Source organism: Falco cherrug, chromosome 6 (genome assembly GCF_023634085.1).
Source record: "Falco cherrug isolate bFalChe1 chromosome 6, bFalChe1.pri, whole genome shotgun sequence".
Taxonomy (NCBI): domain Eukaryota; kingdom Metazoa; phylum Chordata; class Aves; order Falconiformes; family Falconidae; genus Falco; species Falco cherrug.
The window spans coordinates 71,221,845-71,249,512 of record NC_073702.1 but is presented as its reverse complement, the minus strand read 5'-3'; the positions used below and the strand labels follow the sequence as shown (position 1 = coordinate 71,249,512).

Here is a 27,668-nt window from a genome sequence, read left to right as displayed (position 1 = left end):
AGGGGACCCACAAAACATAGCATGCTTCAATGTAGCATGAAAAATTATTTTGCTGTCTTCTTCCATTGAGAAGATTATTTTTTTTCACTTCAGGGATGGACCTTACTCGCAACTTCATAGCAACCTCATCGTATTAAGTGGCTTTTCATTTAAGGAAGCCAGGGAACAAGCCCAGCCATAGCAGCATCACAATGACTAATACTTTTGTAGCACTGAAAACGGAAATGCTACAAGGGTTAAAAACTGCTGGCATGGTAGCCTGAAACACAGAGAAAGGCATCTTGTTCTCCTTTATAATAAGTAAAACTACAGTAATTTTGCTGCAATGAATGAGCATGTCCTGAGGGCAAGAAAGGTGCATTGCAAACCAAGATATCTTAAAAAGGCAGAGTTCAGCTGCAACTAAAACTTCTGAAGCCATGCGGATTGTGTGCTGCAGATGAAGTCTCTTCCACTGGACAATAAAGGCAGCTTAAGGCAATTTTTTCATATTACCATCTGCATCTTGACTATGTTTTTCAAACCACATTAAGGAACTCAACGGAGCTAAGACAATAAAAGAAAAAGTACTCATTTTATTTAGCAGAGCAGGCCAATGGGATGTTTTAGATTTACACTGATGAAACACAGCCAGCCCCAAAGTTGAATGAACAGCTAATGGATTTGAATGCTGGTCACCTACTCTGGATTAGGCCACTCTGGATTAACTTGCCGGCTCTCAGGGTTGTGCCATCAGTTTCCTGTGGCCACAGCAGTATCAGAACTGGACTCCAGGACAGCGAATGCTTCTTCCCATTCCACCACTTTACTTCCCAGCTCTTCTGACAGTTCTTAGCTAAATAAGATTAACATGTCAAAATTCATGCTCAGCGTTTAAGACCTCATACGAAATTGCTTACGGTAGTGCTGGGTTCCAGCATTATTTATTTCCAGGCTTACAATCAGAAACAAGTTCTAATTTGATTATACATTTAAACTGAAAGTTTTCAAAGTTTAAGTGCAATACGAATACATCTGACCAGCTACGCTTTTTAAAACCTATTTGGTCTCCTAATTTCAGAAGAACACCTTGCTCTATCCAAGACAACTTCTGGAATGCCAGATGTATCACTGAAGGCGCCCTGAATGCTGCCTGGGAACCACAGATTCGGATATGGTTAACAAAGGCACAGCTCCTTTAGCTTTGTTGCAAAGTTGGTTTGACAATAGTTAACAACTGGCTAAGAAACAAAGGGAGATGTTTTTATTTCATTCTTTAGTACTGACACTGAGGTGTAAACCTTTAATTAGAGTAAGTATTTTGGGAAGAAACAACATTCATTCTGTATGTCAAAGGAGATCCATGAAAAAATTAGGCACTAGTTTGCAAAAGTCAGTGAAAAAGTACAGACAGCTTTGCAAAATCCCTCCTGTTCCCAGAAGCAGAGCTGGGCTATCACAGTGGAAACAACAGTGTCTGTAAAAATAAAGGTAGTAGTAGGATGACTCTTCCCCCCCAGATTGAGAAAAACACAGTCAGTGTGAAGCAGCAGATAGAAATTCACTGCCTTTCACAGTCTTGAGCACAGTGGTTACAACCAGGCCTGGTTTTTGCTTGCTGTTATTGGACTTGAATGGAGTTGCCCCAGAACGAATCCAGGCTGCAGGCAGCACAGGGTCTGCTGTGTTAAACCACAGCACTTGCAAAGCCGCTACGGTGAACCACCTGCCACACTGGAAGAGGCAAAGCCTCACTGGGTTTTATCAAGTCTTGCTTTGCAGACACGCAAGCCTTGGCCCGACGCATGGGTATCTTTTTAACATGGCACTGTAGCTCATGCTGGCCTGTCACCGTGTTCTCCCTTGGAAAAGATGTATTTAAACACGGCCTGTGGTTTCAGTCGGAGGGAGAGCAGTGAGCTCAAGACTGGAGTACAACGTGGGGTCTGGCTGGTGTGTTTACACAGACTTCTCTAATGTGCTCAAGTTCAAATCACCTCAGAGTCTCAGCTTGACTCTTAAATGGTTAAATGTGCTTGTAGTGCTTCTTTTTCTTTCTCTGCGCTCCTTTGATACACTCATCTGTCTCTTCTGTTTGCTTTTTGTGTTTCTTCTTATGGCGTTTCTTTTGCTTTGCCTCGCAGTCCTTTATGCCGAGATCTTCCCCATCAGATACTCCCGCATAAATTTCTCCATTGCCCATATTTTCATCACAACTGATGTTTTCCCCTTTGAGCTGCACTTTATGTTTCCTTTTCTTTTTCCCTGAGTGACATTCATTTAACGGATCATCCAGTTCCTTTTCATTCAAGCTACCCATCTTAGGTTGTTTCACTTCTGGCTTCTCGCAGTGCTCTGTACTCTCTGCCTCATCTCTCTTCTGCTTCTTCTTTTTCTTTTTGACTTTGGTTTTCAGTTCTTCCGAAGGCTCCAAAGCTTTGTCAGCTACTGAGCAGGAATTGTCTCCCTTTATTTCTGTTTCATTCTGGGATCCCTTCAGTTTTGCCATGCGCTTGGCAAAATATTCCTGTACGGTGAGAACGCTCTTCACGGTATTGTAGCCGTCTGCAGGCTCAGATAGCCAGCGGCTTCTCTGCTTCTCTTCCTGAAACTCAGGATTGGTAATATCCTCCTGCAGGTGAACAAAGAGGAGCAGGAGTTAAGAGTCAGAAATAATGGCTTTAAACATAAAGTAATTTTTTTTGCGCACCAATTAGAAAAAATATTAAAAAACAATATGGTGCTTGAAAATTAACTGTGAAATCGGGCAGAAGTGAGAAACAGCTCTTACTGCAAAAGGTAGCGTAGGTTAAGGGAGAAGAGGTGGCAGTGCAGAAGGCAGCAAGAGAGCACAGAACAAGACAATTCTCTGTCGGCTTGAGTTTCTTGCTGTTTACCTACTCCTGTGCAACTCATGCAGATTATATATAATGCTATCACACTGAGTGTATTACACTCACTTTGCAAAGGCGCATGTCTCTGCAAGATATAAAACAACATGAAAAATAACACAGTACAATCTATTAGCCTGTGGCATAAAGGAAATCCCATGCCTGGAATACCTCTACAGCAAAGTGCAAGAACTTATGATATACGGAGCAATTCAGCACTGATGCATCTCTTCCATCTTATCTGATCTTTAGAAATGTTTGTTTCATAGCTGGTTTACTGTCATTGTGTCCTAGATGATGTTATTTAAACATGCTCCATTTGATCATACTTTATCAGATGGCAAAACCAACATCACAGGTTAGATCTTACAAGGCTTCTGCATAAACAAAATAAATAGCTGCTGAACTCCAGTTGCAGGTGAGTATCTATAAAAAGAGACTGGTATCTAGAAAGTAGATATAAAACAAAAAGCAAAGTATAGGAAGGGAGCTAGACGTTATGTATAGCATGAAGAGAACCGACTCTGAAAAACCAACAAATGTAACAAGATGAAAATAAGTAACTTGTTAAATTATCTATGATTTCCAGAATAAACAGGGCAAAAAGGCAGCTGAAATTCAGAGTTGTTTACATGGATACTGAAGCACTCAGAAATAACCCTTTGTGGCATATCCTTTTGCTTGGCAAAAGTCACAAAAACCTCTTGGAAATGTCCCAAATTTTGCATTGTTTGGTTGGTTTCTTTAAAAGCCTTGTATGAACTGCAGGTAAGCAAGCACACTCGCCTCGATGGGAAAAGCTGAGCAGGTAAGACTTGTGTAGAATCCTTACCAACATCTGGCCTACAACACGCTTCTTGAACGAGAGGTAATCCACAGCTATTACAGTCAGATGTGGTGAGTGTGACAGAGATACTTCACTATTTTTCCATTCATAAATGCACAGATAGGTAAGAGCATCCACTCTACACGTGCATCTTGTAAGTGAACCGAGGTGACTATAAAATGCAACCAAATCAGAGCAGCAATATTTCACACCCACTTTCACCGGTGTAAACTGATACACAGGGTCAAGGCCAGCAGAAAAATGGGAGACATAAAACCACTTATCTCAACGCTTTATAGTTATTGCATGATGGTGTAGATAAGTGATCTGGCTCTCTTCAGGGCATCATTAAACTTGCCAGCTGAAGTGGGGTTTATTAGGGTTTGTGTGTAAGGTTTTGCAGGTCTGACTCCTTATGCATCCACAACCTTTACTCGCGTGAGTAGGAATGCAAAAATGTTATGTCATTAATGATGCATCACGAGTGGCGATGTCCTCATACATCTGCTTTCAAGAAAGCTGTTCCAGTGGAACGCAAGTAACGCTACACTTGAGATTCCAGTGATGTTTCTGTGGACACTTATAAAAATCCGGTACTTTTCCTGTAGGAATACCTTGCAGTGTACCTTCAGGTAAGTTTATGAAGTAACTGAAACATGTGACTTCTGGCAAAGAAGTCTGCATAGAGATGTTGAACATGGCGGGGGAGGGGAAAGCATGTATCTACTACACAAATCTATACATATAGGTTACATTTGAAAGGGGAGCCACAGTAGATGTTTGACAAGAGAGAATCCACAGAATAAATGGACGGAGCTACGTTTGTAGTCGCTCTCTTTTTAGTAAGATACACCTCCCAGCTGAAGAAGCAGCGTTAGTGTGGATCAAAAATAGATGCCCTGCTAAAGCAAACAGGTCACTTTCTTCTTCCTTCTACCCACAGCAGGATTTTGACACCTTGTATTGCAAAATGACAAACAGCCTCCCAGGTTTTCTGCCACAGATGCCAGCCAGAACAGTTTCCCTCTCCACCCTAATATGTAAAATGTACTTGCGACCAGAACACAATTATCCCCTGGCCAACCAGGAAAGGATTTTCTCATTCCCTTGGTGACTTCAAGTCCTGACAACTTAATTACTGTAATTGAAGGCAAATATTACTTGAACTCTACATGTTTCTTTTATAAAATACATTAGGCATAAAAAAAATGTTCCTTTGGTTAAGTTGAGGAGTTCAGAAGGTATGCCTGATCCCAGAAAATAACCTTGCTCAGAAACTCCTTTATTGATAAGAATTTTAATAACCATGGGCCACTGAACACAGAACTAACAGGGCATGGAGACAAGCAAAGAGGTGCCAACCCTAGAAAACCTCTCAGTTTAGGAAAAGCTTATGTGAAACCATAAATCACTTGGAAGGGCTGCTAAATGCCAGAAGTGTTCGCCCTCCCATGATGTACCTGTCGTAGTAGCCATGGGAACACCGCTGAACTCCAGACATGGGCTTTCTCTAACCTCTCGCATAGCAGGCTCGCAGTTCATACAATTCCTCCCCTGCTCGCCCCAACACATGCACAGAAAAGTTCCAAACAAAAATAAGATATACGTACTTGAATGTGTATCGTGTGGCCCCAGCTTCCGAAAAGTAATCTATTACACAAAATAAAAGACTGGAAGAACCACTCCTGCTCCAAAGAACTGATGATCATGTAAACGGAAAAGAGCAACCGTGCTCTTAACAGGTGGGAGGCCTGAAGATCGGGCTTTGGAGAGATGTTTGTCCACACTGTGAGTTTCAAAACTGCCAACAAAATTGGGCTGAGAAGATGAACTTCATAAGAGCTGGGAATAACAGCCTCTAGGGAATTGGTAGGACGGTCCCAAGCAAGAGAAAAGGACTGCCTGAAACATGGTGTTAAATGTGGAATGATTCAGAGGAAAACAATAGAAAAAGTCAAGGAGAGGCTGGGAAGGGCACAGGAAAAGATGAAGGTCAATCATAGCCAGAAGTCCCCTGTAAATATCATCTGTTTATGTAATTAGTTAAATGTATGGAAAATAATTTGTAGTACATAAAGCACTCCAAGTACTAGCAGGCTGGGCTTTTTTCTGCCTGCTTTCTTCGCTTGAAACACACAATGCTGATTTAATCATTAAACTTGTACAGTGAAACCCTGGTTCCCTTGATTCCTGCATGATCAGGATTGCATCTCTAAGGCATGACACTCTCAGAGCACCTTTCAGCCATGGCTATTAGTGAAGAAAAAGATAGACGTTACGGTCAATTACATAAAGAATTCACACTGCTTTGTGAAAACAGTTTGGCAGCAGTCGAAGCTGAAAGAGGAAAGTATTTAGACACCTCATGAAATCAAATGAGTTTGAAACCCAAGTATCTTTGAGATGTAACACCTTAGGTTGAAGAATTAAAATCCAAAAGGAAAACCAGCATCTGTATGTTACTCTGGGAGGAAAAGCGAGATGGAACCAATCAGCAAAGACAAAAGTTGCCAGTACATAAGCAACAGAAGCAGCTTGAACTAATTCAGTGAAGTTCCCCTCCAATTCAGACTGCAAGTGTTTCTTTCTCAGCACTTAAAACTTAGAATAGGGGAACAAAAAAATTGACGATACAGTCTCAGATCTGCCACATACGAACTACAATTACTTTCGTAATTTCACATGCCTTTGCCTCCTCATTTGCAAATGAAGGGGTACTAATTCACAAGCAATTTTGTTAGCTCAAGTTCACAAAAATGACACAAAAGGAAAAGTACAGAAGGGGTGAGCACAAAGGCAGAATAAAGCTAAACTATAATTTCAGTAGATTCTCACTTAAATTACAGAAAATGGGCTAGATGAAGTAAGTAGAGGCTAAACCTCTAGCCTGAGTTACAAGGCAATCACACCATCATTCACAGCTTTAAAATGCAACGATCCCTTTCCGCAGTCTGGCTGAACCACAGTGATTACCTACTTTCTCATTGAGAAACCGTAACAATAAGATTAATATAATCCAGTTCTGTTTCTGCTACTCGAGATCTTCACTGCAGAGGTGCGTTGGTATGTTGCAGTGCACAAAACTTGACAGGCAAGAACCGAGGACAGCCCCGTATCTTTCTAACCCAGGTCTAGCTGTAACGGAGAGAAGCACAGCAGATTATTCATGAAGAGTCACTGCAGCTTTGCAGACATTAAGGATGACAGAGTTTTGCTTTAAGGAGTTGACAACTTAAAGTTTAAGTATGAGCATAAACATTTGGATTGGGATCAAACGCAAGAGAGCGAACAAAGACTTGTAGCATGGTGAGTTTAAGCAGGATTAAAGTAAATACATGCATAAATAAGGCCACGTACCATCAGTTCTGAAGTAAATTCTGGCGTAAGAACAGGTACCCAGGAGGCTCTAACGTTTTCAATTTACCTGATTAAGACTGGTGTACTGCAGACAGCATCTTATGAAGAACCAATGATAACAGACGTCCAATACAGAAGGGGCTGATGCAAAGAGAAGGGGGGACAAGTTTCTCTGTGATGAGGAGGAAGAGTACAAGCAGCAGCAGATGTGAACTACCAACATGAAACTTTGCTAGTAGGAGAAATCTGTCACTATATATGTGAAGCCTCAACAACCACTGGAAGTCTCAATCACTGAAAGCAACTCCAACAGCTATCAGGAAAGCGTTAGGTAGAGTTAAGCCTTGCTTGGAACGGAAAACTGAAGTTCTGGATTCTAGAAGGATCTTCCAGCCCTGTAATGCTATAGAAACTTAAACAGGAATACAATTTGACCTCCTGGTAATAAAAGAGGGTTTAATGAAAGAGACGAAAAGCAGGAACAATAACCCTGGAAAGAAATGATAAAAATTCACGTCACCTGCAACTTCTGCCTTTTGTTGACCCTGGTATTCTAATCGCCAGGATACCTCAGATAACCATAGCAAGGTTTAATATTACTACTACTTATACCAAGTGCCAATATAGGAAGGAATCCACTTATGGGAAATGGAATAAAAATCCTGAATGTCTAATACCTGGCCACGCTGGATGACATGATAGCACTTTTTAAAAGGACAAGTTCCAATTACTATAGAGAAGCACTCTCCTGTTTGGCTCCATTAAAATAAATTCTGTGCTAAAATACATTGAAAAATCAGCTGCTATCTTGCAGTTGGACACTAACCATTACACTCCACATGAAGTATCAGCTCTGCCTCTTGCCCAGCAAGGACAAGGAGAGAGGTTTAGGAAGTAACTAATGGAAAGGGGACAAGGAAAAACATTTAAAAAAACCTCCAGCCGTTTTCTCCATGGGATTAGAACTATCCATTTTTGCCACGCTTGCCTCCATCTGCAACTACAAAGGAAAGAGCAGTCAGACTGCACCTCTTGCAACTAAAAAGGCCAAGGAATTTTATTGCAAATCTCTGCCTAGAATAATTTTGGGGTTGTTCACAGAATCACTGGTTGCAAGTGACTTCTGGAGGTCTTCAGTCCGGAGCATGACTACCACCAACGCCAGACCAGGTCGTCTTCTTGTAGCAGTCATGGAAGCCTCCCAAGGGCAGACATTCCACAGTCCTTCAGGATACCCATTCTGATGAAGCACTGTATCCTAGCGAGGAGGTTTTATTACCATATAACAGCACCTGTTTCATTCTACTGTATATATCTATGGGTGCTTAGTTGTCAAGTATATTTACATTGTATCTGCTGACTCCTTTTTTTTATTTCAGTTTTAAATTCTGTGGTGATATGTTTCTATTAAAACTGCATTCAAATTCTTCCATGCTGTCTTGTAATTCTATTTTATATTTTTAACAAAAGCTCATCCCGCACCTCAGAAAGCGGCCAATTTTAGCATTTTCATACATGCTTGTAATTCACACATTATTAACGCTAAAATAGAAAGCCACTACCTCTCTTGCTGAATGCAATCTCCAGGTATCCAAAATGCCATTTGCTTGTCATATAAACAATACATTTTTACTGTCATACGACGTATTGGATCCCAGCCTGTTTCCATCAATGAAACGGGAGCTGTACAATAATACTCAGCCAGGTTTTGCCTTCAGCCTGAAAACAACAGCGTAACAGGAAGCAACAGGGTTGCAAAAGTGCAATGGATTAAATTTTGTCAGAGACTTGATTACAATGATAGTCATGGGGATTCATTCCAGCTGTCACTATCAGATCCTGGTCAGTCCTACAGTATTAACAGTTACAATACCAGCAGTTACAACACCTGTATTTCTAATGTCAGCTTGGGAACCCTGATACTGTGTCACACAGGGGACACAAACTTCCTCCTACTGCTCTTAAGACTTTTCAGGAAAAAAAAGCATTCGTTTAAGTTGTAGCAAACAAAAGCAGTGAGTAAAGTCCACAAGTAGAAGGCAGCCTGTCAAATGCCAGGGGAGTGAGATACATGAGATAACGCACAAGAGGTGCGAAAAACTGAAGGCACATCGGGAAAGAGTTAAAAAAATCCGCCCGCTGCAGAGAAGAAAAATCCTTTTCATATCTTGAGAGAGAGACACTTAGATATCCTTGTGACATCTCATCTCACTGCTGAGGCTAGCAAAAGCTCTTTTCCTTTGCATTTCCTTGCAAATTACATCTGCGCATTAGACTGAATATAAACAAAACTAAAGGAAGAGATTTCCCCTAGGATCTCTCTATTGGCATGATACAGAGATCCAAACATAGTGACTTCATCTTCCCAGAAGCACCTAAATCAATTTTAACTGTTCTGTTCTCACCTTGAACAACAGAGGAAGTACAGTCCAGCAAAGTGAGCACAGGTCTGGGAAGGTCACGTTTCCCAAGTTCTCTTCCCAGCTGGTGGGAAACCCTGGAGAAGAAGTTATTCCCTCCAGCTCTGGCGCAGGCTATCAAAGCACAAAGCATGCCTTATCAGCTGTATGAAACTCACGGCAGAGCTAACAGTTTCATTAAGTGTTTGCAAGTGCTCTGAGGTCCTTCAAAGAGGTATCACAGATGTGCAAGGCACTACGCAAGCACTGAAATTACCCCGCTGGTCACTCACCTGACGGTGCTACCTTGGCCGTGACACTTAGCAGTGAGCAGACACATCACAATTTTTGTCTGTTCCGCGATATACCCATGTAGAATTAAAATTACCAAGAGATTCTGAAATACGGTCTTTTAAAGAAGTGGGCAGAACTATAATCAAATCAGTGCAGAGCGATCTTTCAATCGTGTACCCATACTCTAAATATCAATGCCTTCAAACGCCTGGGACAGTCATTCTGGCAGTGTATGTATCCTTCATGTGGCAGCAGTACTGCAAGGCACAGTCAGAAGCACATCCAAGTCTTCTTCACATGGTAGTTTACTACTGCCATGTCATTCAAAAGCACTCCCTGGGTGCTTTTTGTTATCCCTTTATAATGTGCGTGGAATTGGCAGCTGCTGTTAATCCTTTCTAATGAGAATTCAGAAGACCAAATCTTTCTTGATTCTTGTGTTCAGGATTTCTTCCCACACCCCAGAGATACAGAAGAGACTGAACAGACTGCATGAGAAGTAACAAGTGGGCTTGGCCAGACAAATTGTGAACACAAGCAGAGGCATTAACAAGGGCCCTGAAGATTTAAGATGCTAAGATAAGCCAGTGAGAGAAAGGATGCCATAAAAATCATCGCAAGTACCCAGAGGAGAGAAAGGCTTCTGGTAGCAATTCTGAGAGCAAGCACAGTCAGCATCACAGCTTGGTTTCTGGTGGAAGAAACTATGAGTACTTTGAAACCTAAAAATAACACTGGCCTATGTAAAACTTCACTTGTATGTCTTTTCTAATAACAAATGTAGAAAAGGGTATCCGTGTACAAATAATGTGCTTCTAGGAGCATTTGAGGCAGGTAATCTAGATGGACAAACCTTCACTCCTTTCCCCTTTCCCTCAGAAAATCCTTCTCAAAAGGAAAATACACGCTGGAAACTCTTCTGCTTCTTTGCTCCAAGGGGGTAATGCTGGAGACCTGATCCATGTATCAAAATTAAGTCAATCTGCGGTGCGAGGGTACAGACATTTCCTGTTTTTCAGCACAAGCAGTGGCCAAGGAGCTGTTGTGAAATACTTTGTGTCACTTTTTGGTCACTTAGTCAAGTGTGCCTTCATCATGACTTGGTTCCCTTCCTCTAAGCAGGTGTGAAGAAGTATTTGCAGCACAGGAAAATGAATCAGACCATTACAGTTTAGAGCAACACAGACCACAAATACCAGCAGAACCCTCCTGCCTGAAAGCGTGCAGACTAAAAGATGGATGCAAAAAAACAAGACACATAGAACCAAAATCTGAAATACAACTGCATGGGTATGTATGCACATCTTCTTCTCTCCCATCTATAAGGGTCTGAAGAAAAAAAGGCTGCCTAAGGGAAGGGGTTTATTTTTCAAGGAATATCACTCATTCAGTGTACCTGCTGTTCATAGGGATCTTCCTCCTGTTCTCAAGAATTCACAACAGTACAGCCCTGCAACCATAACCGAGCCAGGTACAATCTGCAGCCTTCTTTCAACAAATTGCTGCACTTTTTCTTCATTGCTGCCCTTAGTTTTGGTGCTTCCTTGCACAACTATTCTAACAAGTTAACTCCTCAGATCAATTCAAATTAGCACTCATCGTCTCTCCCCACAAACCAACCCAACTCTTCTATGGTACGCTTCATAATGCTACTCTGTTTTCAAACAGACGTGTTTAACCGTATTGCCTGTGTCCTACCTTACCCTTTTACTATCTGATATGCGTAACATCCTGCCCTTGTTCTGTCCATCATTTTATTGTAAGCTCTCTGGGGAAGCAATTAGCCCACATGTGAGCACTATATAACATAATTAACAAATAATAACCACTGAGAAATGTAGGCCAAAAAAGCAAAGTTATCAGAGCAACATTTCTGCAGAGACTTGTATTGTTCTGTATTCACTTGCAGCGTTAGCTTCCAAGTTCCTGGAGGCACATATTATACTCCAAGCAGCATAAAAGCAAAGGTGAACGCTGTGCTTTAAAAAAGCCATAAGATGTTCTGACTTTATTTGGATTTACAGGCTTTGCTATTTTTCCACAGTCATTAATGTTACCAGTAGTATTTACATGGAACACTACAGTTAATAAGTGTCAGAATTTGAGGCGAAAGGCTTATAATTTGGTTCTGAATCAATTTTGGCAACGGGAGTACCAAAGGAAGGAAAGACAGGATGACTGTAACCACAAGCAAGACGCAACAAAAACTTAGTGAAATCATTTAGTATGGAAAAACTGCTTGAGGAGGCAAGGACAGAACCTCCATTCGTGGGTAATCATCCCCATGCTCCACAACAGCTAGTAGGGACTGGCAGCAATTACTGCTGTCCTAACAGGGAAAATCTAAAAACTCCCTCGTTTCATTGGGAAACAAAGTATTTCCCGTTCCTGAGGCTTCCTACTATAGGACAGGTATGCCGGCCTCTTGCACACTTGCTAGAAAGCATAGAGTCCTGGGTGCCCCTTTAATGCTATCTCTATTCCCTCCATACTGACAAATAAGTCTGGCTGTTAAGGTGTCAAAACAATTAGATGAAGGTAATTGTTCTGTAAATTACCTTCTAGTAACAGTCAAATAGTCAAAAAACTTCTAGTAAGCCTGAAGTAGACGTCCCACATCATGGGGACCTGGGGAGCTAAGGAAGCATAAAGAATGAAAGAAGGGAAGAAAGGGAGAAAGGATCAGTTTGGAGTCACTATTGGGATGAAGAGAGATGGCACATGTGATGTACAGAGGAGGAATAATGCTCAGGAAAGAAGAGGGAGTAAGTATGTGATTACATGTCTAGATTTCTCATCCTTGAATATGGTAGCAACAGTGACCGTACTCTGACATACTGATTTGAGATCCAGGAATAGCTGATCTTGTCTTGAAACACCAAATCAAGGTGGTCCGTACTGAGAACATGACAGTGAACAGAACATTTCAGCCACAAAGCAGGTGGAAATCTTGTTATCAAGAAGTTGGCACTACTTTAGGAGTAATCAGCCTTGTAGCCTGAGCAAGACAGAGCACGTATGCCATGACCAGTACCAAAGATGCTGGCTTTTTCGTGGTCAGTTTGTGAAATCTACAGTCTTTGGCAGAGTGTTTGCTCTATCAACCTTCAAAACAATTCACCTGTTTAACCTACGCCAGCAAGCCAGCAAATGGCAAGCCAGCAAGCCATTTGAGAACAGCTGAGACCAGCGCAAACAGTATCTATATTAACAAGGCCTGCTTCAGTGCCGAAGAAAATCTTAATTACCAAAGTGAAGACAACAGGTCTTGTGCTTCAAAACTGATTGAAAGCCATATGACAGTTTGTACACTCACAGTCAGGATCTCATTTCATTTCTGCTCACATGCAATCCAGCTCTGATCTCCCAGACATTCAAGGTGAAAACATTTAATTTGTGTTTCACATCTGTACCTGTCCAGACTGTTCTTGGGTTTACATTACTTTCTTCCCCTGGGAGTAAAGAGCCTCACTTTCACCTTCAAACCCTTCTTCAGGCTTCATTCCCTTTGGCTTGCTTTCCATGGCTGGGTTTTGTGCTTCTGCTCTGCTTTTCTTGCCTCCCTTTGACTTCCACACCTTACAAACCATAACCTTCATTTTACACCCTTCTTTTCTTAGCTTTTCTTATTTTCTTTTTTTGTTTTGTTTCTTTTTGTTGTTGTTGATAGTTACTTCTGTAATTTTGACCTGGGTGAGTTTTAAGGATGCGTATGTCTTTCATGATATTAAGTATCAGCTTTATGATACTGCACAAAGATTTAGTGGCAATGTGAAAAACAACTAGAAAATCCCTGTGCCTATAGCACCAAATAGATTTCCTAGGATTTTATTATTAAAACTTTATGTAATGCCCTAAGTGGTTGCCCAGTGAACCACACAAAACACACAACCACAAGGGACTTGCAGGATAAAGCCGTGAGTGGGTACAAAGCAATACAAATAATTGCCAGGTAGGCAATCCCACAGGCAGCGTGCATGTTCCAAGCTGGAATGTCTCCTGGCACAGGAGCTTTGAAAAAGCAGTGGGAATGGGACGCTTATTGCAGCTTAACAGCAAACTGCTTCAGGAATAAGCAGCACACTGAAGAGAAGACTCAAGAGGAAGTTTCAGATTAAAGGAAAAGACCAATTTGTTCCCAATGTCTCATTTGCTCCTAATACTCTACTGCCTACAGGTAAGCCAGGGCAAACAGTGTAGGCCACAGCTGCTGTGCCCAGCCCCTCGGCAGCACGGTGGGAAGTTGTTCCCTTGAGAGGGAAGTAGTGTTGGCTGGGGTCTCAAATCCATACTAGAAGGCTCGGAGCAGTTCACCTAGATGTCTTAAGTGTACTGAAAGAGACAGAAACCAGATGCCAGACAGCACAGAAATTACTGCTTTACCTTGAGCATTCAAAGAGTGTCAAGAAGGAGAGGAAAAAAGACCCTTGCCCAACACATCTCAGTGGCCTAGCATACAGCGAGAGGGCAGAAACTTCACAAGATTTTGTTTACCCCCAATTAGACTAACAATCCACCCTTAAAAGCCGCTTTCTACTTTTGCTTTACCTCCTTTCAGCCAATCTGCCAACTACTCTGCTCTCCTTTCATTAGGTGAGCCCTCTGCTAATCCCTTCTGCCACCTGCACAGCTGGGTGGTCCCTCCACCTTGAGCAGAAGTCATCCTCTCTAAAATCTCAGCAGTGACTCAGCAATGCCAGCTCAGTTTTATTTCTTCCTTTTATTACCCCACACTTAATGCCATAAGAAAAGCAGAGGGGTGGAGCCACAGGGTTTTCAAAGAAGTCACTTCAAGCACAGATGAAGGTCACAGCTGCTCCAAGATCTGAGCTACATTTTTCATTTAAAAAAGGGTAGTTGTAGTAACTCTAAGCAAAGCAACTTGGCTTCCTGTGGCTTTGCATCTTGTGGCTGGATGACCCCATACCTAATGAAGTACAAGTTATGATAGAAGCTGTTCCTGTGGTTACGGCATTCGTAACGGCTTTCCTCTGTGTGGATTCTCTGATGTCTAATAATACAGTTGAGCCCAGCTGGGAAACAATTTGCCTTTCCTTTTTATGCGACCATTTATTTTCACAGGGTAGGAACTTACTATTTGTAAGGCTGCTGTCTGCCCATGTAAAGTGGTTGAGATCAGTGAGAAAGGGTGGAACAGACAAATCGAATAATCAGATATGCTTAGTGGACCTGGAAACCAGACTAAAATGAGGTAGCACTTTAAGCAGTTTAAATAATAGCAAAAGAAATTCAGTGTTGATAAATATAAAGTAATGCATTCAGGTGAAAGACACCCTAACATTAAATAGTATAAAAATTAGGAAGTCAGGACACATTTCTGCAGTCCATCCAGGCTGCTACTGCTCCTGATGGTTCTGCACATCTAAAATGCGGTATACATTAGTAGCTGGACAACTTTAAAAGCAGCAAACCATACAGACACAGGTTAAAAAGAAAATCTGTGTAATACCGATTAAAGAAGCAGAAAGTCCCCAGAAGTCAAGTGTGCCAGCACTGCTTACTATTAATTCATACTAGCCTTAAACTGGTTTCTTAGACGTATCTCATTTCCTTCACGAGAACATGATTTGTGCTACAAGGTAGGTGTTGATTTAAGATGGAAGTGAAGCTTGATGAGGAACAGGAAAACAATAATGACAGTATAAATGACCACTAAAGACTGTTTAGCGTAACTGGCTGATTTTGTGCTGAAGCAGATGAGAAGCAGTCACAGAGTCTGTTCCACCACCTCTGCTGCAGAGGAAATCACCTCTGGAAAAGTGGCAATAACATATAAATGGAAGGGGTGAGGGTAAGGTGCAGATGGCAACCATTAACACGACTATTTTTGCAGCAATCAACACCTCTTGAATAAAAAAAAGAACCCATGCTAAGTCATTGGTGGTAAGGAGCCAACACGTCACTGAAGAGGGGGAATTGTTCAATTATTATTCTGGGTATGAGCACTGCAAATGCAGGCACCAACATCCATGTTACAACCTGTTATCAACCGCAGCATGTTGAAGGGATTAAAAGCTAATGTCACACCACCATTCCTCTTAAAATCCTGTGCCAAGCCAGGGTCCTCCAATTTCTCAGCTTAAATATCCGTATAGTTGCAACATCAGACCAACTCTGTTTGTTCCTAATGAAAGAGGTGATTCACTTCCTTTCAAGGAGCTACCCTGTAAAATGTTGATTAAAGCACAAACTGCCCCAAAATTTAAAGCAGAGGGAAAAAGAAAGCAAAGTGAGGTATAAAACATGATGGGAGTCGAGGGGAAAATCAAAGCAGAGAATTCACCAGGAGTAGAGATTTTATCAAAGCGATTGGTTCATTAAGCATCAAATTTGTGCATTAACACTGTACAGTAGTGGGTTTTGTTAGCGAGTTCTTCAGGGCAGACACCTTTTTCTTTATACTTGTAAAACACCAATTAGTATCTTGGGCAGACTACAAACAAATCAACATTAAAACAAAGCAGTGAAATAGAAACATTTGTATATTCTGTTATGCCTGGAGTCACCAGGGCAGATTCAACTCTCTGGAGAGAGACCATATTCTCTTTTCTCTAATAGTCTTGCCTGTGTGTGCTGCACGTCTGTAGCAGTTAAAAAGCACAAACTTTGATTTATCTCTCTGCTTCAGTTTAGAAGTTCACCATAGGATGCCACTCTGGGAATTCTTGTTATGCTTTTCATGTATGTGTGTGTACTCAGGTTAAGCTTTAAATTGGTACCAGTATAACTACAGGAGCAGTCCCCTGCAAGCTGCAAAGCCCACCCAACACGGTACAAGCCAGCCTTGTGGCATCGCTGCTTTCTCAGCATGAAACTGAGGGTACCTGTCAGATATCCTCTGAAGGGCTATGGACACATCTGGGAGCTGAAAGACTGCTGGAATGGTTCTGGAGGACTATATAGGGTGGAAGGGGTCAGACCTGGCTCAGTCTTGTCCATATGGTTGGACTGGGAAGGGTTTCCAGCACAAGTATCTCCAGAAGTCCAAGGGGGATTTGTCTTGGAGAGAAACGGCTTCTTCACATCAAAGCAGAGTTTGTGAAGAAATCTACTTATGTGGATGACTGGTCACCAGTATCCAGGAGGGAAAAGGAGGACCATGTTATATTAGCAAAGACATACGCAGTAACTCAAGAGAACTTAATCTAAAGCCACTGCAAGCTTCCCTTTCAACCTGCCCTACCCAATACAGCATCTTCCCCCACTTCCTCCCCCTTTTTAAACTGGAAAAGCCATTTAATATTGTTTAACTGCCTAAAATATGTTCAGAGGAAAGGCCAGACACAGCAAAAATCTCTTGGTTTAGGGTCATGTAATGGTTAAGATGCCATACTACAGATTCAGAGTCTGAGCCCCCTTCACGCAAAGTAGAAAAATGGTAATTCAGACTTGAAAAAAATCTGAAAATATGCCAGCCTTTGCCTGGCATGCCAGAAGGTATTAAAACTCCAACCAAGGCTATAAGCAGGAATGCATGATTTGGGGTTTACGATTCCTAGAGCAGTGTTCATGTCAAAGGTTGGAAGACAACAGTCTTATCTCCATTTTCTACTCCCTATGGCAAAGAAATAATGTTAAATAGTAGCAACAGAGATGCATTTTTTAGGAGTTGGAAAAGCCTTCCCATATTTAGTTAAGCACACAACAGATTGTGCAGTCTGTGCAGTTCATGTAAGAGGCACCCTTTTTTTTAAACACATCTGTCAAGACCCATGTGAGCAAAGCTGACCCCTCTTAGAGAAAAGGTGATGGATTTGATGAGTTCTTAAGGTCCTTTCGTAACTTGCCTCCTATGAAAAGAAACCTAATGCATACAAACACAAAAGAGAAGAACTAATAACTGCATTCTGAGAGTGAAAAACGATCACCTTGCATCTTGTCCTGAGAGGCTCTGGTGGACAGCACCTTGGTAACAGAAAAGGATTTAGAGGTCTTATGAAAGAGTTAAAGATTCAAACCGGTAATATCTGAATTTTGAAAGTATTTGGCTACCAGAGCTACTTCCCTACAACAGTTACAAGAAGCTGCTGCCAATGTTAACATCAGAAGGCAGATACTGGCAGGTTTTTTTTGCCCAGTCAGATGCCGGTATTGACACTCATTTAGACAAGCCAGTACAAACATGCATAAAAGGACATTTTCTATAGCAACGGCTTCTCAAGTAACTAAGGAATTTACCAACAGCCATGAAATCCCTGGCAGGAGAGTGGAAGGCGGTGGGGTTAGCTTCCCAAATGTCCTGGGGCACGGAAAAGGTGATGCGACTCACGTAACAACGGTTCCTACCATGCTGCTGAAGCCTGGATAGTTTTAGATGAGTGACAGCCTCTCCAAGCTGTGCAATATCCAACAGGAATTACTGAAACTTGGCAGCGTGTGCTTTCAGATGGTGGCCAAGTGATGTGGAGGATGGGTGATAAATTACAGTTGCAGGTCAGGCTCTTCGTAAGAGGACAAAAATTTTTGCAGAACCAACAGCTACTTGAATTCTTCTTTAGACTCAAAAGTAAACAAGTTTTCTTACACTAGGGTAAGCAACCAGTTGTTAAAACCAAAAACAATAGTATCCTTTCTATGGGAAAGCCTCAAAATGCTTTATTGGTGTTACACCTAAACAGGATCAAACTATTGCAAAAAAGGGATCCTTGCGAAGAAGTACAAGTAACAAAGGGTGAGCAGAGTGACCATGCAGATTTCTGGCTCTGAATTTTATGCCCCAGTTCATAGCACACCATCTAACCAGACACAGTGAAATCTGTGCCAGTGCAGAAGGTAAAACTGATTCAGAGAGAGGAAGCTGATCTAATTTTGCAAACTCTAGGGGAAGGGTGAGCTGTGCACAAGGTGCAGTATGTTCCCTTGCAGACAGGGATCTTCACACCCCATGCTCAGACCAGTTTCCAGTTTTCCTGTCTTGAAGAAAAGGGGATGTGGGTGTAAGCTTGGAGCTGAACTCCCAGCTCAAGCTGCTCTGCTTCTCAAAAGGCCAGCATCAGCATCCCTATATTTGGATTCTGAATCCAAACCTGTCGAAATTTATGCCTTTAGTCCATCACTAGTTTGAAGGCAGAAGAAATAAAAACCTTAAGTCTCAACAAGTTCAATCTGGTCTCAGATTTGCAGCACTTTAGGAATAGATTTTGCAACTTTACCAGCAGCTGTGCTCTTGTCTTTAAAGCAGAGCTGAAAATAATATGAATCCTGGGGAGCTGATAGTAAGAAAGACAACGTGAAAGCTTCCAAGATGATTTCTTAAATACTATAAGAGAAGGTCTGGATAGGTAGCTGACAGACTGCTGTGGATGACAGATTAGCCAACTCTACAGGGTACAATTTGCATCTGATTCATAGGGACTGGAAGAGAACTAGAAAGTTGAGATTATAATAAGATTAATCATACGACTCCAGGGATCCCCTTCATCCCACTGCTGAAGAGTCCTAGAGTTACTTTGTACTTTCTGAACTGCATTTGGGAAATTATTTAGGTTTCTGTCCCAGCAAACCCCATATGATTGGAAGGGGGGAAGAGATAAAAGTTTGCTGCTTTTCCAATCAAAGCCAGCCCATATCAAAGTTATGTGACCACGAACTGAGATTAAGGACTGTAGTAAACCTCAAATTCCAGACTAGAGCTGAAAACCTTTGAGATTTAATGCTAATAATTCATACGGCTCTTCCAGTTACCAGACTTTTTTTTTTTTTTAAATCTAAAAAAAAGAAAATAATCAATCATTCTGGAGGAACCGTTCTGCATCCTGAAACAAAGGGCAAGGATGAGATCATACCTGTTTCTTTAGCCTTGGTGAGGTCTCGAAGTTAACATACGAAACAGATGAGAAGACTCACATTAGCAAGGCATGCCAATGTCATAGCATTAAATAAATGTTCAAATAATAAGGCTGCACCTTCAGCTCATGTGGCAGCATACTACACTGCTGTCAAACCTGGACAAACCACATTAGCCCCAAGACCCTTGGGTAATTGAAGATCTGGCACCACACTTACCTGGAGGTAGACTTCAGAGCACAGCCACTATACAAAGTGCTAAGCTGCCACACAGGCAGCTAATAGAAGAGAGATACTGTGCACATCCAAAGTCTGTCTCCCACTGTGATCTTCTGTGTTGGCATTATCATGGAGTTCTTGGGCTATTCTACCAATAGGGACACCAAGGCCCAGAAAAGCAGTGAAGCAGTTTGCCCCAGACTGTACAGCATCAATATTTGATGCAGGACTCCTGGTTTTGTTCCTGGATTTTTTTTCCTGGGCTCTGGCCACTGAGATCTATTTCCACACACGGCCAGAAGAAGAGCTGCAAGCTGAGGCTTCTTGTGCCTGTCTTAATGGTGAAAATTACAAATGAAATTTAACTATTAGATTTAACAGAAGTCAGCTGTTCTAATAAATTTGTAACTGTGTTTATATTTTACCAAGAATTGGATACTAACCTACAGTCACAGCACAGATCCTGGCTAAGATCCTGAGGTCATCACACCAAGGCTCAGGCAGTCCTAGTGGAAGGTTCTCTTTGCTCCAATTCACATTCCCTTTTGACTTAGACCCTTCATTTCTAGGTCACATAAAGACAATACATAAAAGAAAACCTCTGATATTCGTCTATAAAGACACTCACTGTCCAAATAACCCCTTCTTTGAGGACAATTTTTGTCTGACCTTTGTTGCAAATCTGATAGCAAAATTCTGGTTTTTATAAAACTCCCTTAGAAAAAAACAGTTGTTATTTTTTTTTAAAAAAAAAACTTAATTCATCTTCTGGTAAAAGTCTAAACAAACAATTAGGAGTCACCCTGAATTCTGCCCTTTGGAGAAAAAAAAATGTCTACAGAGATGTCTATTGACCCAGCAGTTATCAGAAATGTGGTTTCTTTTTTGCTGGCACAAAAACAGCTTTCTAAACAGCCAGTGACCCACTTTCACCTAGCTGGCCTCTGAAGTTGAGAGAAGATTCATACCCTCTAGACGTTAGAGGCTCTGTTTGAAGTCACTGCTGTCAGGAGATGGTCAGTTTACGTCTCCTGTCCTAGGACAGGAAAAGGATGCACTCTCAGCTCCATGTGTTGCAGTGAGATAAGCACAAAGATTTCTGTCCTATGCCCTTATCAGCTTTTCCTGCTACTCTCCAGAACAGACACCACCAAGACTGGCAGTAAAAATTAATTAAACTTGCTTAAGCAAAAGGGTAAAAAAAAAAAAAAAAAAAGACTTGAGTGTTTCTCATAACTGAAATCCAAAAATCTTGAAGTTTTAGGAAAAATTTCATGTTAGGATCTTTGGGAGCACTGAAAATTACCTAAAATCTTCTGTATCATCAGTATAAACTGATCTCTCCTCCTCTGACACAACCAGGATGACTTACATTTAAAATGTTATCTCACTAGTTAAATAGCAGTCTTTACTAAGTGAAAGATGGAAATATTCCTCTGGCAAATAAAACCGATTAGTTGGCAAAAGGACATTCCTCTCATATGGAAATTATGTTGATACATTAAAATTTTTCTTCCATGGTTTCCTTTCCTTTTCAATCTTTCTCCACTGCTCTCTCCTCTTTACGTTCCTTCCGTCCTTTTACCATAGTTTCTTAGTATGCAGAGGACAGGCTAGACAGAGCCTGCAAAGACCTTGGTTTATCTCCTATCTTTCCATCGCCGGCCCACACATGATTTAATTCACATGTGGTTCAGTCTTCACCCTGTATAAAACTGCTGTTACTTCTTGTCAAAACACTGTCATACACATGTGAGATGGACTTAACCTCACAGTAGCACATTGGTCCAATAAAGGGATTTTACAAAGTGAAAGGTTTCTTTCTCACCTTGTGGAAGACGTGGTTGTGCTTCCCAAACTCTCAAATACTACTCTGGTTGGTGAGCAGCACTGTCAGGACCATACATCCACACCTATATATGTATGTTGTGGTTTTGACAGCTACTGACACAATCAGCTTCACCTTCCAGGGATGGTACAGACTGCCTGTGCAGTGCAGACCCAGGAATCAGACCCCACCATCCCTGGCTTTACACCAATCACCCAAGTGATAGCGAGTGGCAATGACACCCAACAGAGGCAGACACACATCCCAAGTGCCCCTTTAACACTCTAACACCACTTTAGGAGGCATCGTCAATTAAGACTTGAACATACAGGTGATAAAAAGACCTTACAGACAGAAACCAAGTTTCCAGTCTCTCTACAAAGCCCCACTTGGACCTATCAATGTATATAAAAGCATACCTCATTTAGCATATACCCAAATATCATTGCCAAACAGCATATTTCAGAAATACCAGCAATTGCTCTAACGTTCCTGCTCAGCCACAATATATATCACTATTAAAATGATGACTGCTTACCATCTATTATTGCCTTTTGGAAGTACCAAAACTCAACCATTCTTGCCCACGGAAAAGAAAGAAAACAGCACTGGTCATTTTATAAATTTAAACAATTTTAGAAAATACACCACATTTAGTTGTAGCAGCTATTAAATACACATCACAGAAGTCACGGCGTGCCACAAAAACGAGGGGAGAGCTTTATTGATGTGCAAGGTATCACCAAAAAGCATGCAACAGGGAAGTCCTTGAGTAGTTTAAGACTCCTGACTTCTAGACTCACTTCTGTTACTAATTTTTCTAGGACAAGGTATTTTGGGTAAAGTTTAAAAGAACAGCCCGAATTCATTTTTAAAAGCACACAAGATCCTCGAACATAGTAACTTTCCACGTGACTTAAAGACCTACGTATGTATCTACACAGAGGAACATCCAGAGATCCAAAACGAATGCAAGCCACGGAAGCTATAATCGGCATATTGGGTCTAAGCAGGACTTTTCCTGTTAGGTGAACAAAGAACCTTCTGAAATTTTGCTTTTAAAATTAATGTGCTCCTGATACATTATACCCTTAAACCTGACTCAGTATCATCATTAAAATGAAAAAAATACTTTCCTACAATCATGGAATACCAAAACTTAGTATGTTACTCTTACCGCTATTGCATAAAATTTTCAAAAGGAAGATCCTGATATATTAATATTTCTCTAAGCTACTCTGTTGTTTCTCTTTAAGTTCCACTCCAATACAGAAAAATTTAACTAACTCACTCAAATCACCTTCAGTAATACAAAAATATGGAAAAGACTGATGATGAAATGATCCTTGGGCAAGACAGTAACTATCGTGATAGTATAAAAAATGTTAAATGTTCCTTCAAAACCAAACTGGAATGAAACAAGTACTTTAAGACCCTAATCACATACAACTAACAGCAACATTATGCACAGCAATCTGGATAAAACAGCATGTGTGTGTATGTGCATGTGTCCGGGTGTGTTTATCCCTAGATATCAGACAGAACAGGAAAGGAAGAGCTGAAACACTTGTCCAGAAAACGCTCAAAAAGAAAACACAGCCAGGACAAATTTAGAAGCTTTACTTAGCTGCAATATCAAAGGCAGATTTGACTGTAAAAGCAACCACCTCTCAAGAACAGCAAAATAAACTTACGCAAGTCTCAGGAGGAAAACACTGATCAGAGACTGGATATTGTTAACTGCTGCTGTTTTGGTTAAGTGAGGTCCTTTTTGACACTACTAAGATAGTCTTGTCAAAGAACAACAAAAATGAAAAGCAAAAGAAAAAAAAAAAAAAAGAAAAAAAAGACAGACATCAGCCATGTGAGGGGGAATCTGTTTGGCAAAGCCTGGCTTTGAGCTCGCGTCTGAAGAAACAAAACTCAGAATGAACTTCCTAAAGCAGCTTTTTTTTTTTTTTTTTTTTTTTGTCTCCTTTGCAAAAGCAGCATAGGGCTTTTTGCAAATTTCAACAGTCTGATTGGCATCTCATTTCTTGATGAAAGCAAAGGTCTGAAACACATCTGAAAAAGATTTTCTGAAAAAAAAAAAAAAAAAAAAACCAAACCCAAACCCAACCATTCCATGCTCAATTCAGAAGAAAGTTTCCCTAGCAGAAACTAGGCTATTTGAATTTTTTTTTTTTTTTAAAAGGAGGCTTCCATCAAATAACATGAGTGAAAAGCAATAGATTTTAATAACTTCTGTCTTAAAGACATGCAGTTTACAGACACCTATACCCATTACCTGGACAGGATACCAGTTTGAAACTGTATGACTTCATCTACAGAATATAGATACCCTTGCTTGCATTATGCAGAAGGATTTACCTCAGACTCTGAAAAACATCTGGATCTCTCCTCTTACTGTAACCAGAATCACAAACAGGCACAGAAATAGCATGCATTTATACAGGAGTGTGGCATCTGCCCATCTCTGCCAAAAAATAAAATAAAATTAAAAGAAAATCCTGAACCTGGTTAGTAACATGCCTTGAAATTGCTGCTACTTCACCTGGGGAAGTCTACCTTGAGGATTTAGTAAAAGCAATAAAGCATGTGTGTCAACATGATCTATACCATCCAATGGATAAAACTGGATTCAAAATTCACCCTCGGAGTGCCAAACTCCTGCTGTCTAGATATTCAGAAATTTAAGTGATGTCAAGCAATTTCCCTTGGCTTAAAGGAATGCCAGTACACAGACACTCTGACGCCAAGAGAGGATGATGGCGAGATAGTACATCCCTCTCATTTTCACAAGAACTCGAGGGAACTGCTCCCATATCTTTTGCAGAATTAATCAAGATAAGTTAATGTGTGATAACATGTATCTGAAGTGCTCAGAAGAGAAGTGGAGCAGCTTCTGGCTCTCCAGGATGAACTTTAACAGCTCTCCAAGAAACACAAAGATTTCCTTTTCTGCCCTGATCCACCCCCAAAACAGAGTTCATACTGTAGAGTCAGAAATGTTGGGGATGAGAGTATAAGGCATGTCACAGGAATGTGACATGACGGAGAAGCACCTCCTGAACACAGTAGCACTGACATACTCTTGATGCTTTTACACCCTGGCACAAGAAGTTTTTACCTGACCTGTAAGAACTCCTACTGTTACTCTTCAAATACTCCAAAATAATGATACATAAATGGTTTCTGTGTACACAAGCATGGACATTTTGAGGCATTTCAGAGAGTTCTAAACTATATTTTATAGCTACATTACAAATGTAACATGTTTTACATTAAATGCAAAAGTCAGAAGGTATTGGAACTTGTGGAGAAGGTAGGAAACTGGAAAAAGGTTTTGGTTGCAACAACATAAATTGGAATATATAGAGACTACTATCACCACACACATGCACTTTTCTATCTGTAATCCAACTGCGCCAAGCAAGCTGTTGCCTTCCCAACCAGTCTTGCCTTTCATATGATATTATTCTTCTAAAAGCTCTTTACATGAAAACAGAATGAAAAGATGAGCTTGACGTCTTACTTGCTCTGTAACCAAGACATTGGCATGCTGGTTTGCAAGAAACTAGAAGGTGGGCCATGGGATGATTGCAAAACCCCCACATGCAATCTGTTCACACTCAGCTGACAGAGACGAGTCGCTGCATGCAGGCAGACACAGGCAAGAACCAATTCCCCACAGCAGTCAGTACCTAATTAAAAAGCTAACTGAAACAGTAAAATGAGGGTTTTGTAAGATAATATGTTTTTGCTTACTTCAATATAAACTACTTTGGTACCTCTCTTGCCCCCAGCTGCCGAACGCTTGGAGGTAAGAGAGACTGCAGGATGTTTCTCTCAAAGGGGCTATGGTCCTTTGATGAAGAGCTTGAGAAACTCTGCCGTCCCCAGTGTAACACAGCAATTAACACAGTTCTCAACCAGCTATCAGTGTCTAAAGATTCTAGTATCCGTGTAGCTTTATTCATCACAAATGAGATACTTTGCAGATTCAAGAAGTCTTCTAGCCACATGACAGTAACTAACGCACCAGGAATCACATGCTAGCAAGCAAATATCTGCATCGAGTGCTTTGAAGTGTTCACAGGGAATTCCCAATGAGTGCAATGAATTAGATCTAATTAATAAACCATGCTAGTAAGACACAGTTTGTCTGTGTATTTGTGCTCACCATCACTTCTAGGCACAGATATGGAGGTAGGTAAGCACCAGGCATGTGTACATTATACACAAGGACACCACATATAAAGAGTTAGATAGCCAAAAGTGTCTAAAAATATCACCCAGTATTTTTACAGAAAACATGATTTGAATGGAAAACTCTCGTGCTCCATTTTCTCACCTGTGCTGCTCACAAGGTGACATATATAAGAAGCATCCCTGATGGCATGGATTAATAGAGCAACTTCAGAGGATGAGTTTCTAGCCAGGTATTTATATCACCTCCCATTGTGAGCAAGCTGCTTGTACTTATATAAGAAACTGTAACCCAAAAAAGGCAGAAGTGTCAATGCATTAAAAAATGAAATCAAATAGGAAAAGAAATTTCCTAGTTTGTCTGTTTTGTATGCAGACGTTGGATATGGAATAGCCTTCTAAATGAAAGGTGATTCAACCAGCGTATTTCTCTGAGGCATAATTTCCCTCTCTAATAAAACAAATCTAATAGAACTTCCCACTGTGCAGTCATGAATAACAGCACCTGAAATAATGTCTATCTCTCTAATCCAGGAATATAAGGAAGGATGAAGAAAATACTCCTATGTATAACGAATGAACAACAGAACAACAAAGCAGCAGGGCTGACATCAAAAACTCTATCTTCTTTGGTACTTCAGTTATTCTTGCCAGAGACTAATAGTGAAAAACTAAAATCTTCCAGCTCCAGGTACGTGAACTGGAGTTTCAAAACCTGTATTACAGAGAGACAATTTTCAGAACCAGTCAGTCACAGAAGTCTATGGGCATTGGAGGGATTACTATAACTCAGATCCACAAGGGTATTTAGGTGTCCAGCTCTCTCTTCACCTGGGTACTTTTGCATACTGATACCATTCTAACTATGTATCTATGCATTACATTTTGCATAGGACCTCCCCTGACGCAGGGAGCCAGACAGACTACTTCAGAGATGAATCAGAGGTTTGCAGTGAAAGAGGCAGCGCTCTACAGGACCACATCTCATCTGGAGCAAAATGCAGAGAGCCAAACAAACAATAGCTGTATAGGTAAATCAGCTGAACACTGACCTGAGAAGTCAACTCTACTTTAGCCTTGGCCACAGAGCACACTGATAAAAAGACAGGCACTTAATCTGGTGTTTGTTTGTTTTTTTATAAATACCTGTCAAAAACCTAAATCTGAAAAACATTCAGAGCTTTTCTTAAGTCAAGAGTAGCAGTAATGTGAATACATGCAACTCTATAATTTGAAGCAATGTGAAAACAAAAAACAGGTGAGGTCTCGGGTAACTCAACCTTCAAACCTAAAATCAGTAGACATGTATACTGCATTGTACAAAACGGGGCAGCCGCACCCAAGTTACTTCCTCAGAAGAGAACCAGATATGCACTAGTTTTCACAACCAGGCCAGGGCACTGTATGCAACATCATGTGGCCAGGGACTGTGCTTCCAGTTTAACAGCATGGAGAACTGGAGGCCAGTAAAGTGGCTGGTACCCCAGCCTTTTACATTTACTACTAAAAAATACAGGTTTTGGACTTTTTTGCTAATCAAAAGGTTGGGATTTATCATTTCCATCTCATAGCAACATTATGACGACTGGGACAGGTGAGGGGGCAATTCCCCTTGCTCAGAAGACTCCTCCAGATTTTGCCTCATCCTACTTCAGGATGTAACAAACTCATCTACAAGTACCTGGTCTCTTCCCCAGACCATAGAGGAAACACTGAACAGAAAGTTTGTAGACACTACTGTAGCAAACAATGTAGAAAGCCAGCGACAATATTCATAATTCTGTCTTCTGAGCAGCATTTGAATTATATGTAGTAAATAAAGACCAAGGCCACACCCTAAATGAAAGCAAAATATTGAA

The 27,668-nt window shown here is 41.0% G+C and overlaps 1 protein-coding gene across 2 annotated transcripts in view; it reads right to left on the bottom strand.

Moving 5' to 3' along the window:
* Nucleotides 1-1,221: 1,221 nt before the first annotated feature.
* The window catches only part of PINX1 (PIN2 (TERF1) interacting telomerase inhibitor 1), a 60,268-nt gene continuing 33,821 nt past the window's right edge, over nucleotides 1,222-27,668 (bottom strand). For both annotated transcript variants that reach the window (XM_055714226.1, XM_005443509.4), the window contains one exon: nucleotides 1,222-2,611. In XM_055714226.1, the coding sequence (XP_055570201.1) occupies nucleotides 2,006-2,611 (606 nt within the window). In that variant the 3' untranslated portion in view covers nucleotides 1,222-2,005. The remainder of the gene's footprint in view (nucleotides 2,612-27,668) is intronic.